A 17,450-nucleotide genomic window follows, 5' to 3' on the forward strand; every position below is an offset into this window, starting at 1 on the left:
ACAAAGATCGCAGATCAGGTTCTTTATTATAGCAATAGTATGGTACACGAGAAGGCAATCCGATCAGGCAACGGTATCCAAAAACAACAGGCAAAATCCAGAATAGGTAGAGACACTGACTAAATACACCTAGACAAGGAGATAACGACACACAGGTGAAACACATTAGGGCGGGGACAGTAATCAAGATGAGGAAGTAAAGACAACTGAATAACCAAGGAACAGGAAACAGGAAGACAAGACAAAAAAACCCTAAATAATACAGGAAAAACATTCAAACCCTGACAGTGTGTTATGAATCATGCTCATGTTTCCACTTTGTCATTATTGGATACTAAGTGTAGATTGATGGGCAAACAATGTAGTGTGCAAAAAGTAAATGTGTTACTTTAAGTTTGTTTTGGACCCAAAAACAGAAAGAGACATGAGCACCAGACTGGGATAAAAGCAGTGATTCATTAATGAATAATTAAGAGGAGGAGTTCAGAGTGAGATGATGAGTGGGGAATGATGGAGGACTGGGGAGACCAGTGACACATGGCAGCCAGAGGAGCCTGGAGGCTGAGGGTGGTGTGGAACAGGTGAGTGATCTGGTATGGGAGGAATGGAGACTAAATTGTTGTGCAGGGCTTTGGAGAGGCAGATGGAAGACAAAGAGGCCTGGAGATGACCTGCAGGTGAGTGGTGTGGGGGATAATGGTGGTGAGGCAGATGACTCAGCAGGAGCACAAACTACAGCACAGAAACCAGTGTGAGCAAAAGCATGAGGAAGACTGGAAATAACCTGAGTAACAGCACTGGTAAAATGAGCAGCGTGCAGCAATATCACATGACAAGCAGAACAGTGTGGTGTGAGTAATGTGTGTGAGGTGAGCCACACCCACACACACACACACTTTAAAATACTGAGACATTAAAAATCCTTACACCACATCTGAACGATAAGTATGATTATGTCAGCAGGTTATGAAACAGGGTCATTATAAAAAGAGTCAAATATTGTGTCAGTTTTTCTAACACCACAGAACTCTGTAATTATTTAACTTATCCAGGATTTTACCAAAAGAACAACTGAGTAAATGTTGTCTCATCCATGAACTGAGAAACACATCCTTTGCACTAGTTTTTGTAATACTGGATTACAGTAATAATATTATGTTTCTTTTAGGAACAGTAGGCCCTACATACATGTCAGCAGAAAATCTAAGAAGCAGCTCCTTCCTTTTCTTCTGTCCCAGTGTGGAGGGGTAGTCAGCTTGAGTTACTTTTCAACATGTTTCTACATGTTGTTAGGTTGTAATAGTGAGGGCAACACTGAATAGAGTCTCACTGATCTCCTCTTCAATAACATGGACAGACTGTATTTAAAGATCTAGTGATGCCACAAAAGTAATGATGTGATCTTGACTTGTTAGCTGAGTGTATAAAGGAAATAAAGAATGTGCATTCACTGGAAAACTTCCCACATAAAGTAAAGAGTCATATTTAATGCAATCCCACACAATACAGTGTACATACATATGTTGTTGCTTTCTGAGAAGAAAGGGAAACATACATGGATACAGCTTGATATCGTTTTAAGACCATTACATTTACATTTAGTTGTGCAGTTTTTTCAAATCCTCAGCTCTTTGGATCAAAGTCAGAGATGGACTGGACATTAAGTCAACAAGAGTTTGACAAACAAATCTGACAGGGAACATTTGTCCCTCTTCTACTACTACTACACAACATCAGCTAGTTTCCAGTCACACATTCATCATTGCTGAAAATTCACATACTTCCATATTCACACTTGCTGTTTGGAGTGGATAAGTACACAAGCATGGAAACATGCAGCGCACTCTAAGAACCAGGGGAACTCAAGCAGGGCAGGCCACCAGTTGATGATCACTGCTCCAAGGAGACAAGTGGACCCAAACCATGGCTGCAAAAAGCCCCAGCAGCAGAGCCACAGTATTACAGAGCCACCAGATCCTCTCTCTGTAGGGGTCAAGCATTCAGGCCTGTACTGTTCTGTTGGTGTGCAGGTGGACTCCAGCAGGACTCCAGAGAGCCAAACACTGACAAAGACAAACGAGGGACAAACAAGAAACATGATGGAGGGAAAACCAGCGAGAACACAGTGGAGGGAAGGAAAAGCAAAGCTGATACCAACACCCTTTATTGCCATCTTGATATATGAAGTCAAATGTGCTTGTTCAGCATTTTTATACATGCCACAGAGCATGACTGTACTGTAGTATCTGCATTCATTATGTTTCTCCTCTCATCTGTTCAGGTTCTTCCTTTAATTTATCACACAGGTGTATCGAGGAAAACTTTTTTGAGTTTTAGTCTGTTTACTGCACTTTGTATGAATTTATTGACAAATAAAAACTATTCATGGTATTATTTTTGAAACTTTACTTTCAGTTCTTTCAACTACAACACAGTTGTATCTCTTCTCAATCTTTACTTTTTAGAAATTACTATAACAAAATAACATCTACTGTTTAAATCCATCAGAAGCTTGTGTTTGAGAGAGGTCATTCTGCAGTAATGTTTATGTATTCTGAGTGCATTTGGATTTTTTGTATATGAAGGTGAACAGCAGAAATGATGAAGGAGGTGGGAGGTGACAACTTAGCCGACACTGATTCCAAAGAGTAAACTGTCCTTAACATTCCATTTACACATATTTACAGTCATAGACCAGACACACACCACATAGATCATAATAAATATATAAATATGCTTCAGCAACAACAGAATCAGACAGACCATCATTACTGTCAGGTTTAAGATGTTTTGCAAATTCAAGTGTGGATATAACACAGCTGGACTGGACTGAACCCAAAGTCAAGTCAGCAGATGTGATTCCAACAGAGGAAGTGCCTGGTGGAGGTTCCAGTTACTCTCCATATGGTTAGCAGGATATAAATACTGTATTTAGAATCATTACAGTCAGTGCAGACAGTGAGTTTGAACACTGCTGGGTACAAGAAAAGTATAAGTAACTGAAATCAAATAAAATATAGTTTTTCTCACAAGTGACTGAATCTCATCACATCTCATCATCACTAGATCTTAAATGAGCAGTGTGTAGGATTTAGTGACATCTAGTGGTGAGAATACAAATTGCAACCAATTCAATTCAATTCAGTTTTCAATGGGGGAAGAGAATAGGAACAGGAGAATGTAAGCATAATGCACATTCCATGTAAATATGTAAAGTAGTATCAATAATACAGTGGTGGTAATAATAGTAATGCAGTCCAGCCTATAGCAGCATAACTAAGGGATGGTTCAAGCCTGAGCCAACCCTAACTATAAGCTTTATCAAAGAGGAAAGTTTTAAGCCGACTCTTAAAGGTACAGAGGGTGTCTGCCTCCCGGACCAAAACTGGGAGAAGGTTCCACAGTAGAGGAGCCTGATAACTGAAGGCTCTGCCTCCCATTCTACTGCTGGAAACTCTGGGAACCACCAGTAAACCAGCATTCTGGGAGTTCAGAGTCCTAGTGGGATTGTAGGGGACTAGGGAACTAGATCTTTCAAAGCATGTCAGAGACTACAGTGGCTGCCAGGTGACTACATGGTGTCAACTACTACATCAGCTAGTCATTTATACAGCTATATTTAGATACTGTATTTAGTTGTTACTCTGTAAAACTATAGGTAATAGTTGACATGTACTCTGTCTCCTGTCTTCCTCTTCCCTTCTTAGTCCTCTGTATACAAGCTGCAGCGTCAACGTAAAAACGTAAACAGTAAAAAGTTTGTCTTTTCTGGGAAGAGGACCTGTTCCCTGTGTAGATATGACTGGCTCATTCTAAGCAAATGAAAACACAACGATTATTAGTTTTTGGTGATTACACACTAATAAAAACATATGTATGTATATTATGTTTCATTTCTGCCAGTAGATCAGAAATGTCACACACTGATCATTTCAAAGTTTTTACATCAGACTGACTAATAACTGATCATATTTCATATTTTAAAAACATTTGACTAAATATCATTTGAGTACAGAGAGATCACTTGGAAGTTTCAGGCACAACAACAATATTTATTGAGGTTTGAGACTCATTAGACTCCACTGATGGGAAGTACAGTTGTATGCACACACAGCATGTTTAAATCTGTCCACTGCACTTGTTTCCAGAATTACTCTGTCTTAACCAAATGTGTCTTTGCAAACTTCAGACGTTGGAAAAAGAGCTTCCTTATTGAACTTTCAAACCTTCATTATTATCATGTATAAATCTATAAAGTCACCTTATAAAATCCACTGATGAAGAATCAGATCAACACCAAGATCATCAGCACGTCATTAGTCACCACGCTGCATGCTAATACTGCAGCACAGAACATGTGGATGATGTGGTCCAATGGGGGGAAAAAGAAAACTGAAACAGACAAATCAGCATTCTGTTTTAATGGTTTCAGGGTTTTTATGGAAGAGCTGCATAAGAGGGGAACCACTGGTCCCTGAACCACTGACTGACTCATCACTGCAGTGAGCAGGGATGTGGTTTTGTTGATACCTGGTCTTTCTTCTGGGACCGCCTGAGCTGCTGAAAGGGGACTGCCTTCCTAGAATAGGTGCTTCAGTTTTATCTAGACATATAGACAAGTCTTTATGTCAGGTTTGACTTTAGAGACTTAACATTTGACGATGCTAAAATTATGTTCTATTTCACAGCAGCTCTAACTGATGTGAAAGTGTGTTTTTAGGTCAAACTTTAATGCTGCCTGAAACCCACTTTCTCATTTATGAGACCATTATTTTATGTGTGATAATGCAAGAAGGGAGAGTTCACTGCTGGTTTAACAGACTACATTGGACCAGGTCCAGAGAAAAATCCACTCTAATTATGTGGGTCAAATCTGGACTAGGAACCTGTGAACTTTCTGGCCTACAGCCCCTTGAGTCCATCTGAATCATCCATTCATCCATCCATCCATTATCTATGCCACTTATCTGTTAAGGGTCATGAGGAGGCTGGGCCTATCCCAGCTGACACTGGATCAGAGGCAGGGCACAGCCTGTACAGATCACCAGTCCATCACAGAGCCAACACATATAGACAACAACCATTCACACTCACATTCACACCGACTGGCAATTTAGAGTCACCAGTTAACCTACATGTCTTTGGAACTGGACTTTGGACCAGAGTACCCGCAGAGAACCCATGCAGGCACAGGGAGAACATGCAGACTCCACACAGAAAATACCTGGGCTCAAACCCAGAACCTTCTTGCTGTGAGGTGACAGATCTAACCACTGTACCACCGTGCTGCCCCCCTATTTGAATTTGAATCATGAGTGGCTTCATTTGATGGTCTGAGGAGCATGTTGTAATCTTCTTAATGATGAGTTCTGTGGACAAGGAGTTTAGCTGGAAAATGACAGGCCTGTTTAGGTTGATGAACGATTGCATCATGTGTTGATGTGAGGAGGTTGCATCAAGTTTGAGTTTGTTTTTTTAGCACCTGTGATTGTAGTGATACATCAGAGGCTGAGCTCTGACTCTAATGCAAACAGGTGTGAAAACTGTCTGAGCCTGGGGAATACGTGTGTGTGTGTGTGTGTGTGTGTGTGTGTGTGTGTGTGTGTGTGTGTGTGTTGTGGGACTGTTCCAAAGTGAAACAAACACTGATCTCTATGTGGAGATGAATTGATGAACTTTGTTCTGGTCCTCTGAGTACACCACAGCATTCACACATTAACAAGGCTCAGTAAAACAATACATTTTTAACAGTGGACTGTTAATAATAATAATAATAATAACAATAATAATAATAATAATAATAATAATAATAATAATAATAATAATAATCTACATTTAGCTCTCTGGTGATTATGTCCAGCAGCAGGACAGTGTCAGAATGAATGAATGTGTGTTCATGTGTGGCTTTGATGCACAGAGGATACTGGTTGGTAGGATACACTACAATAAGAAGTTGACAGAGTATTGTCAACATTTTTATTACATGTAATCAAAGAGTGACATTACACAGAGTAATGTCTGTGATGCTCTGTAGGATTTCTTTCTTGTTTCACTGCTTATGAGGTGAAAGTCTGTTCAGGACAAAGCACATTCTGTGATTCTTCACACAGATTAACATTTGTTTATCCTGGAGTTAACTTGCCTTCACTAGAGGTGTCTGTTTTGTTCTTGTTTAAGAGGATCACAGTTGTACATTTTCACCAACTGTCATTTCAGGCCCTGCCACTCCCACTTGCCCTGCAGTAACCCCACAGGCCATTATTAGCCTGCGGAGCTGTTTTGTAACAACGGCTGTATTTTTCATAAGTATGTCATCCAGTGCAGCAGTGTGGCTCACTCTGATGTATGTTTTTCTTTTCAGTGGGGCTGTACAGTGAATAAGCCAAAACAGGTTTTGGATACATAGATGACTGCTCTGTTACACCATGGCAGGTTAATCTGGTCCTGATTGCAGACAGTGAGGAGTGGCACTTACAATGGGACCATTGAGTCTGGAGCATGATCAAGTAAATACAGACACTCATCAAAGAACAGGCTGTTGAGAGAGCAAAAGAAGGCCTTACCCTTGCACATATCTGATCAGTCCTACAATTGCAAATCATGTCATTTGACAATGTTGTCTGACAAAATCAACATGAACACAGTTTAATGACCACAGTTGTGTGATGGACTGCATCAATGGTTAAAATGAGTGAGTACAGATAAGGTCAGAGACAACAGTATTAGTAGGGTGTGCTCAGTGATTATATAAATGTATTTAATAGCCTTGATAACTTTGTAATAACATCCATAGAGCATCCAAAGTTCCTTCCAGCTCACGTTGATGTTTTAAATGTCAGAAGTGAGGCTGTTTTTGGACCTCACAGAACAATATATCCCATCATCCTGCTAACACTGTGAACCTCAGTTACCACTGTGATGACTGTGATTTCTAACTCTGTGTTGTCACATTTCTCCACCACATCATACTTTATTTATGACTATCTTGTTATCATTAGGGTAGTGTCTGAGGTTGTTTGCCAGTTCCTTACTTACAGTCCATTATTGTGGACAAAATGATACATGTGTGGCTGTTATGATCTGCCTTAATATTAGTTCTCTGCTTCAGTGGTCTGTGTGTGTGCTTTGTTTACTCTGACCTCTACAGACCATTTCTGTTTACTACTTCTCTTATATCATCCTATCAATAAAGTGAAAAAACATTTTTCATTCTGTCCAAAAGAAATGGCATAATTACAGCATGTATGTGTTGTATGTATTTATATGTTGTATGTATGTAGTGCCACAAGACTGCTGAATATAATATAATATAATATAATATAATATAATATAATATAATATAATATAATATAATATAATATATTTTCTTTTTTTTTGGACAATCAAATAAGGGACATTAATATCAGATCTTATCATTTTATGAGCTTTATTTAACTTCATGAGGTGCTCTACATAATTTTCAACATAAACCATAATAATGTGATCATGTGAAAAAGCTGACTGATCATCTCTGCTGGTAACAAAAAACAAAAGGGGAATATGACACAAATATAGAGCAAATTCTAAGTTAGACTTAATTGAAACATGAATATTGTGAAATATATTTAAAATAAACAGAACTAAAAGAAGTGTGTCTTTTCAGTGTGATGCTTCTGACAGAGTTGATAATAAGAAAACCACAGATTATTCTGTGCACATTCAAAATCTTTCAGTGGCATACACAGAGAGACTCCTCTGCAAATATTACATATCACTAACTGGAGTACAGTCTGTCCCTCAACTTCTACAAGAAAGTACAAATATGAAGACATGCAGTGTATGTTTACAACATTAACAGATAGAAGATATGATATTACTGTGTTAGTTCAGCAAAAGTCCAGAAAAACATTTCCTGTGCCTCATGTCAGTCACACACAGTTCTCTCTACAGTACACTGACCTCACAGGAGTGAGGCTGCAGTATCTTCAGTGTAACAATGAGCTTAACAGATTTTCGAAACCAGGGATAGAGAAAGGCATATATCACAGGGTTTAGACAGGAGTTAAAATATACCAGGAAAATCATAAAGACCTCAGTTGCAGAACCAATTGTGAGGTTATGGCCAGAGAGAGAGACGCCGTAATATGGACAGTAACACATGAGAAACACACTAACAATGACACCTAGAGTCCTGGCTGCTTTCACCTCTGATTTCTTTGCAGTTGCAGTCCCTGAGAGCTTCAGTGTGACAGCTGCAGTGTGGGAGCGCATGGCACGAGCCTGAGACACAGCCACCACAAACACTCTCACATACAGAATGATGATGGCAGAAATGGGAATGATAAAGTTTAACACAAGGTCAACAGTTCCTATAATGTGAATCACACATTCTCCATAGCAGGACCTATACATACCTGGTTGTATCAGGTTATCATGTAAAAGCAGAAAGCTGTAGAAAATAGAGTAAACCCAACACAGAAGAACACAGACTTGAATTCTCCTGGGAGTGACTCTGGTGGAGTAGTGCAGGGGGTCACAGATAGCCACATAGCGGTCGACTGATATGAGCACCATGTTTACCACTGAGGCACAGACAGTGATAAAGGGTAAAATATAACACAAAGAGCACACCAGGTCACCCAGAAGCCAGCAGGGTTCTGTTAAGAGAATTTGAAATGGCATCACAAGGAGGCCCACGAGGAAGTCTGATACAGCCAGCGAGAGCAGGAGGAGGTTGGTGGGGGTGTGGAGCTGCCTGGAGTGAGAGAATATCATCACTGTAAATATTACAAACACCAACAACATTGTCACCAATAGAGGCAGTTGTTCTATAAAAGCAGCAAGGCCAGCTGAAAATACAGTGCATCTAAATAGAAAATGTGGCTGTTGTAAGTGCTGCTTATGAACAAAAATCAAGTCAACAGCAGGATGCAATGATCAGAGGACACTTATGTCTCTGAATCTCAGTACAACAATATATTAACAATGCTAGGACATTTATCTCTGCCTGAAGTGGGAGATGGAGATGAGGACCAGCAGGTTGAGAGCCGCAGTGAGCAGAGAGATGGACGACAGCAGAATGTAAGTGAGCATTGCCTCAGAGTGAGGCTGTGTGTGCTTCTTGCAGGAGGTGTTGAGGAGTTGTGGAAAGCAGAGTTCAGCTCCCTCCACAGTCTCCATCATTAGAGAGAGGAGGAGAGGAGAGGCTGCACAGCCACAGCCTTCTGAGCAAATTTCTCTGTCATACATCTTATTTATCTCTCTCCCCATTCCCCCTCCTCCCTCCTGTCTGTCTTTCACACTCTCTGTTGGACACTGATCATCCTCCTCCCTCACTCTATGACTCTCTGACACATCTTTTCTCTCTGGTGTAACAGGGTGCTTTTGGTTTGTTTTTGCTGATGCATGAACTGTACTGATGAAGTAAAAAACAGAGTCTTAAAGATTCTGTTTATAAGACCTTTAGAATGACTAAGATGCTCAAAGTGCAGTTTGACTTATACTTGAAATTGCACTTTGCTAGTCAAGTACACCACCTCAATGTTTGTATAAACAATGAGTCAAATGATCAAGAAAGTGTAAAAAGATGTCACTGCTAGTGACAACAGAGAAATATGACCTGACTTAGCTGTTCCCCTCAGTTCGGTCTATCCTCTCTCAGCTCATCGTTTAGTTCTTACAGGCCACAACTTTACTGTTTCAGTTCAGTCTCTCATCAAACTCCTTTCAGCAGCAGGCAGATGTTTTCAGTGATATTATGATAAGCTAACACTACTTGCCCAGAAACAAACAACAGACAATTAAAGAGAGATAGTTGCTGGTGAACATAGTGGAATGTTTAGCAGCTGCACTGAAAAAAATGCTCCATCAAATTTAAATGAAAACACTGTAAATACAAGCTTTATTTTGCTTTACTCAACCAAATCTACCAGCCAATGCAGTAAGTGGATTTCACTTCACATCAAATTTCTTCAAAAATGTCAGGGTCAGGAAGTCTAAAATAAGATTGTGCATGGTGGTGCAGTGGTTACATCTGTCACCTCACAACAAGAAGGTTCCAGGTTTGAGCCTGGGCCTTTTCTGTGTAGAGTCTGCATGTTCTCCCTGTGCCTGTGTGGGTTCTCTCTGGGTCTCCAGCTTCCTCCCACAGTCCAGAGACATGCAGGTTAACTGGTGACTGTGCCTTGAGATCCTGTCCATGAATATCACAAACAGGACTGACGAGACTCTGGCAGAGGCCAACACCAGTTAGAAATGTGCTTGACTTAATGGCCCTGGTAGCCGCCCCGCCATCTGCTCCAAATCACCAGCAGGTGGTGATCAGTTGACAGCTCTGCTCTGTTCTTAGGTGTTCTAGACATGTGGCCACAGATCTGATGAAACAACTACAAAGTCAAGGATCAAGGATCAGGGACCCTCAGTAATGGGGTCCTGTTGAGAGTTAGACACCATCATTATCAGACCATCCAAAACAACATCTTTGTTTTAACATTGCAGTCATTGTTAGGCCTTTATAACATGCAGAAAGTGAATGAACATGTTAGGTGCTAACTGAACTCTATTTAATCTCTGCTATAATTTCTGCAAATCACTAGATGTCACTGTTCTTCATCAAAGCTTCAACTCTTTCTCCTGCACAGGAGGAAGTGTCAGAGGCTTTATGAGGCTTTCTCTGCTCATGCCGAACATGCAGGCAGGTAAACCCAGGTACAGACAAAACCCAGGACAGGAGGGAGTGGCAGGGTCTGAAACGACAGGAGAGTTAGTGATCAGAGAGAGAGTGAATGAATGCACGAATGAACAGTAACACATACAGTGATGACAAAACCCTCAGGAACTTTTACATATGACATTTCAAAGAACATTTTATTTCACTTCTGTACCAATTCTGAAATGATTTATGTAAGAGTTTCAAATCTACAAACACTGTTCACATCAGCATTCTCTAACTGTTGATCAGCTTCCTGTCTTCTGACTGAAAGCTGTCAGTCTGCCCTTTGACAACACAAAGACACATTTTACTACACCTTTTTTATTCTGCTGTGGAGAGTCAGACCTTTTCCAGTTTCTTGGACCTCTGAGTGATGTGTATACCTCCACACAGTTGTGTGTCAAAAAACCATAGGTGATGCTATTAAGAGGGGAAGGGAAGCTTAACCTTCCCTAAATTATTGAACTGAATTTATATTAATTTATTTATTTAGCAGAACACTACTGGCAAATGTTGACTCTCATTACTAATGTTAAGATATCCTGGTGATGGTTTTGGCTCATTGTAAACACTCTGCATGGATGTCAGGAGTCACTCCCTCAGTGCCACATCTGTCTCAACTTCTCCTTCTCCTGCAATTTATTTCCTCTATCCACCATCACCTGCAGTGTGTATCACCTCCAAACTCTGCTTGTGTTTCCAATACACAACATTCACCTATAATTCCAAAAATCACACCCAGCCATCAGATATTGCTGCAGGAGTTAGTGTATTTATCCTCTCCAGCCTTTAACATATCCATACTAATGTTAAGACCATTACAACACAATGGACTGGATCTTCAGAGACTTACAATCTGAGTGGGAGGATAACACAGAGATCTCAAAACACATTTTTAAATAACGGTCTAATGAAACTTTAGGTGAGAAAGTAACAGGCTGCTGCAGAAAAACTAAACATAATAGGTTTGATGTTTGATGCAACACCTCATTCTTCAAATACCACCAACCAGTGTAGACCATCCTAGTGTAGTGTATAATTTCATGCTTTGTCAAAAAGGTTATGATAAGTACAGTTTGAGATCCTCTGTTTACCAGCCACAGCTTAGAGACTCACACAAACACCTGTGTCACTCATTTGAGATGTACAACTGTGATCCTCTTAAACAAGAACAAAACAGACACCTCTAGTGAAGGCAAGTTAACTCCAGGATAAACAAATGTTAATCTGTGTGAAGAATCACAGAATGTGCTTTGTCCTGAACAGACTTTCACCTCATAAGCAGTGAAACAAGAAAGAAATCCTACAGAGCATCACAGACATTACTCTGTGTAATGTCACTCTTTGATTACATGTAATAAAAATGTTGACAATACTCTGTCAACTTCTTATTGTAGTGTATCCTACCAACCATCCTCTGTGCATCAAAGCCACACATGAACACACATTCATTCATTCTGACACTGTCCTGCTGCTGGACATAATCACCAGAGAGCTAAATGTAGATTATTATTATTATTATTATTATTATTATTAACAGTCCACTGTTAAAAATGTATTGTTTTACTGAGCCTTGTTAATGTGTGAATGCTGTGGTGTACTCAGATGACCAGAACAAAGTTCATCAATTCATCTCCACATAGAGATCAGTGTTTGTTTCACTTTGGAAAGTCCCACAGCACACACACACACACACACACACACACACACACACACACACACACGTATTCCCCAGGCTCAGACAGTTTTCACACCTGTTTGCATTAGAGTCAGAGCTCAGCCTCTGATGTATCACTACAATCACAGGTGCTAAAAAAACAAACTCAAACTTGATGCAACCTCCTCACATCAACACATGATGCAATCGTTCATCAACCTAAACAGGCCTGTCATTTTCCAGCTAAACTCCTTGTCCACAGAACTCATCATTAAGAAGATTACAACATGCTCCTCAGACCATCAAATGAAGCCACTCATGATTCAGATGGACTCAAGGGGCCGTAGGCCAGAAAGTTCACAGGTTCCTAGTCCAGATTTGACCCATATAACTAGAGTGGATTTTTCTCTGGACCTGGTCCAATGTAGTCTGTTAAACCAGCAGTGAACTCTCCCTTCTTGCATTATCACACATAAAATAATGGTCTCATAAATGAGAAAGTGGGTTTCAGGCAGCATTAAAGTTTGACCTAAAAACACACTTTCACATCAGTTAGAGCTGCTGTGAATTAGAACATAACTTTAGCATCGTCAAATGTTAAGTCTCTAATGTCAAACCTGACATAAAGACTTGTCTATATGTCTAGATAAAACTGAAGCACCTATTCTAGGAAGGCGGTCCCAGAAGAAGGACCAGGTATCAACAAAACCACATCCCTGCTCACTGCAGTGATGAGTCAGTCAGTGGTTCAGGGACCAGTGGTTCCCCTCTTATGCAGCTCTTCCATAAAAACCCTGAAACCATTAAAACAGAATGCTGATATGTCTGTTTCAGTTTTCTTTTTTCCCCCACTGGACCACATCATCCACATGTTCTGTGCTGCAGTATTAGCATGCAGCGTGGTGACTAATGACATGCTGATGATCTTGGTGTTGATCTGATTCTTCATCAGTGGATTTTATAAGGTGACTTTATAGATTTATACATGATAATAATGAAGGTTTGAAAGTTCAATAAGGAAGCTCTTTTTCCAACGTCTGAAGTTTGCAAAGACACATTTGGTTAAGACAGAGTAATTCTGGAAACAAGTGCAGTGGACAGATTTAAACATGCTGTGTGTGCTACAACTGTACTTCCCATCAGTGGAGTCTAATGAGTCTCAAACCTCAATAAATATTGTTGTTGTGCCTGTAACTTCCAAGTGATCTCTCTGTACTCAAATGATATTTAGTCAAATGTTTTTAAAATATGAAATATGATCAGTTATTAGTCAGTCCTGATGTAAAAACTTTGAAATGATCAGTGTGTGACATTTCTGATCTACTGGCAGAAATGGAACATAATATACATACATATGTTTTTATTAGTGTGTAATCACCAAAAACTAATAATCGTTGTGTTTTCATTTGCTTAGAATGAGCCAGTCATATCTACACAGGGAACAGGTCCTCTTCCCAGAAAAGACAAACTTTTGTGTTTTTACGTTGACGCTGCAGCTTGTATACAGAGGACTAAGAAGGGAAGAGGAAGACAGGAGACAGGGTACATGTCAGCTATTACCTATAGTTTTACAGAGTAACAACTAAATACAGTATCTAAATATAGCTGTATAAATGACTAGCTGATGTAGTAGTTGACACCATGTAGTCACCTGGCAGCCACTGTAGTCTCTGACATGCTTTGAAAGATCTAGTTCCCTAGTCCCCTACAATCCCACTAGAACTCTGTGCTCCCAGAATGCTGGTTTACTGGTGGTTCCCAGAGTTTCCAGCAGTAGAATGGGAGGCAGAGCCTTCAGTTATCAGGCTCCTCTACTGTGGAACCTTCTCCCAGTTTGGGTCCAGGAGGCAGACGCCCTCTGTACCTTTAAGAGTCGGCTTAAAACTTTCCTCTTTGATAAAGCTTATAGTTAGGGTTGGCTCAGGCTTGAACCATCCCTTAGTTATGCTGCTATAGGCCTGGACTGCATTACTATTATTACCACCACTGTATTATTGATACTACTTTACATATTTACATGGAATGTGCATTATGCTACATTCTCCTGTTCCTATTCTCTTCCCCCATTGAAAACTGAATTGAATTGAATTGGTTGCAATTTGTATTCTCACCACTAGATGTCACTAAATCCTACACACTGCTCATTTAAGATCTAGTGAAAAGGAATTTGCCAGATGTGATGAGATTCAGTCACTTGTGAGAAAAACTATATTTTATTTGATTTCAGTTACTTATACTTTTCTTGTACCCAGCAGTGTTCAAACTCACCGTCTGCACTGACTAATGATTCTAAATACAGTATTTATATCCTGCTAACCACAATCACATCTGCTGACTTGACTTTGGGTTCAGTCCAGTCCAGCTGTGTTATATCCACACTTGAATTTGCAAAACATATTAAACCTGACAGTAATGATGGTCTGTCTGATTCTGTTGTTGCTGAAGCATATTTATATATTTATTATGATCTATGTGGTGTGTGTCTGGTCTATGACTGTAAATATGTGTAAATGGAATGTTAGGGACAGTTTACTCTTTGGAATCAGTGTCGGCTAAAAAAGTGTCCTCATTAAAAACCTGTTCTAAAAATGCTGAATCAAATGCAAAGTGAACTGTCAGTGAATTCTTCAGTCTTTTCATCAGAAATCCTTCCATCATTAAATGCACTCAGAATACATAAACATTACTGCAGAATGACCTCTCTCAAACACAAGCTTCTGATGCATTTAAACAGTAGATGTTATTTTGTTATAGTAATTTCTAAAAAGTAAAGATTGAATATTTAAATAGGGGAGGCTTTTGCTGCTTTCTGCTGCTGCATTTTTCCCTTTTGCATCACAAAGATCAGAAAGGCAGCTTTCTTATTTTATTTATCTACAGCTTCATATGTTGAGGTTTTAGTGATAGCCTTAGCCTCAGTATTTGGAGTAAGGGGATCAGGCTGTACCTGAATTTATTTAAAGAGATACAACTGTGTTGTAGTTGAAAGAACTGAAATCAAAAATAATACCATGAATAGTTTTTATTTGTCAATAAATTCATACAAAGTGCAGTAAACAGACTAAAACTCAAAAAAGTTTTCCTCGATACACCTGTGTGATAAATTAAAGGAAGAACCTGAACAGATGAGAGGAGAAACATAATGAATGCAGATACTACAGCACAGTCATGCTCTGTGGCATGTATAAAAATGCTGAACAAGCACATTTGACTTCATATCAAGATGGCAATAAAGGGTGTTGGTATCAGCTTTGCTTTTCCTTCCCTCCACTGTGTTCTCGCTGGTTTTCCCTCCATCATGTTTCTTGTTTGTCCCTCGTTTGTCTTTGTCAGTGTTTGGCTCTCTGGAGTCCTGCTGGAGTCCACCTGCACACCAACAGAACAGTACAGGCCTGAATGCTTGACCCCTACAGAGAGAGGATCTGGTGGCTCTGTAATACTGTGGCTCTGCTGCTGGGGGCTTTTTGCAGCCATGGTTTGGGTCCACTTGTCTCCTTGGAGCAGTGATCATCAACTGGTGGCCTGCCCTGCTTGAGTTCCCCTGGTTCTTAGAGTGCGCTGCATGTTTCCATGCTTGTGTACTTATCCACCCCAAACAGCAAGTGTGAATATGGAAGTATGTGAATTTTCAGCAATGATGAATGTGTGACTGGAAACTAGCTGATGTTGTGTAGTAGTAGTAGAAGAGGGACAAATGTTCCCTGTCAGATTTGTTTGTCAAACTCTTGTTGACTTAATGTCCAGTCCATCTCTGACTTTGATCCAAAGAGCTGAGGATTTGAAAAAACTGCACAACTAAATGTAAATGTAATGGTCTTGAAACAATATCAAGCTGTATCCATGTATGTTTCCCTTTCTTCTCAGAAAGCAACAACATATGTATGTACACTGTATTGTGTGGGATTGCATTAAATATGACTCTTTACTTTATGTGGGAAGTTTTCCAGTGAATGCACATTCTTTATTTCCTTTATACACTCAGCTAACAAGTCAAGATCACATCATTACTTTTGTGGCATCACTAGATCTTTAATTACAGTCTGTCCATGTTATTGAAGAGGAGATCAGTGAGACTCTATTCAGTGTTGCCCTCACTATTACAACCTAACAACATGTAGAAACATGTTGAAAAGTAACTCAAGCTGACTACCCACCTCCACACTGTGACAGAAGAAAAGGAAGGAGCTGCTTCTTAGATTTTCTGCTGACATGTATGTAGGCCTACTGTTCCTAAAAGAAACATAATATTATTACTGTAATCCAGTATTACAAAAACTAGTGCAAAGGATGTGTTTCTCAGTTCATGGATGAGACAACATTTACTCAGTTGTTCTTTTGGTAAAATCCTGGATAAGTTAAATAATTACAGAGTTGTGTGGTGTTAGAAAAAACTGACACAATATTTGACTCTTTTTATAATGACCCTGTTTCATAACCTGCTGACATAATCATACTTATCATTTCCTACAGATGTGGTCAGTGTGTAAGGATTTTTAATGTCTCAGTATTTGATTGTTATCGCTGTCACCTCACAGTAAGAAGGAACCTGGTTTGAGCCCCTGGCTTTTCTGTGTGGAGTCAGCATGTTCTCCCTGTGCCTGTGTGGGTTTATAACTGAATCTGTGAATCTGTTGGCCTGCTTGCTCCTACAGGTTATTTTTACAACTCTACCCATGCTATTTCCTGACACCCAGTGGGCAAACAGACTGTGTGGGCATTATCTGCCATTTTGGTTCATGTCGGTACAGCAGCACAAAGTGAAAAGCCCTGTCTGAAGTGGAATATACAGTGGGTTTAGATACTATTTATACTCCTTTTGTCACAGCCCTGTGACTTAAATATTCTGCCAGTGTCTGTCTTTTCCAGTGTCTCATTCAGAGTGTGGGTGTGTGTGTGTGTGGCTCACCTGACACACATTACTCACACCACATTGTTCTGCTTGTCATGTGATATTGCTGCACGCTGCTCATTTTACCAGTGCTGTTACTCAGGTTATTTCCAGTCTTCCTCATGCTTTTACTCACACTGGTTTCTGTGCTGTAGTTTGTGCTCCTGCTGAGTCATCTGCCTCACCACCATTATCCCCCACACCACTCACCTGCA

At 39.9% G+C, this 17,450-nt stretch overlaps 1 protein-coding gene across 1 annotated transcript; it reads right to left on the reverse strand.

The window, feature by feature from the left end:
- Window positions 1-7,923: 7,923 nt before the first annotated feature.
- LOC108900661 (trace amine-associated receptor 13c-like) lies at window positions 7,924-9,162 on the reverse strand. Its single transcript, XM_018701829.1, has 2 exons — window positions 8,987-9,162; window positions 7,924-8,734 (listed from the first exon to the last, which is right to left on the reverse strand). The coding sequence occupies exons 1-2, from the start codon at window positions 9,160-9,162 to the stop codon at window positions 7,924-7,926; spliced, it is 987 nt and encodes a 328-aa protein (XP_018557345.1).
- Between the last annotated feature and the right edge of the window lie 8,288 nt (window positions 9,163-17,450).

The sequence above is a fragment of the Lates calcarifer genome, unplaced genomic scaffold (genome assembly GCF_001640805.2).
Source record: "Lates calcarifer isolate ASB-BC8 unplaced genomic scaffold, TLL_Latcal_v3 _unitig_4566_quiver_1891, whole genome shotgun sequence".
NCBI classification, from domain to species: domain Eukaryota; kingdom Metazoa; phylum Chordata; class Actinopteri; family Centropomidae; genus Lates; species Lates calcarifer.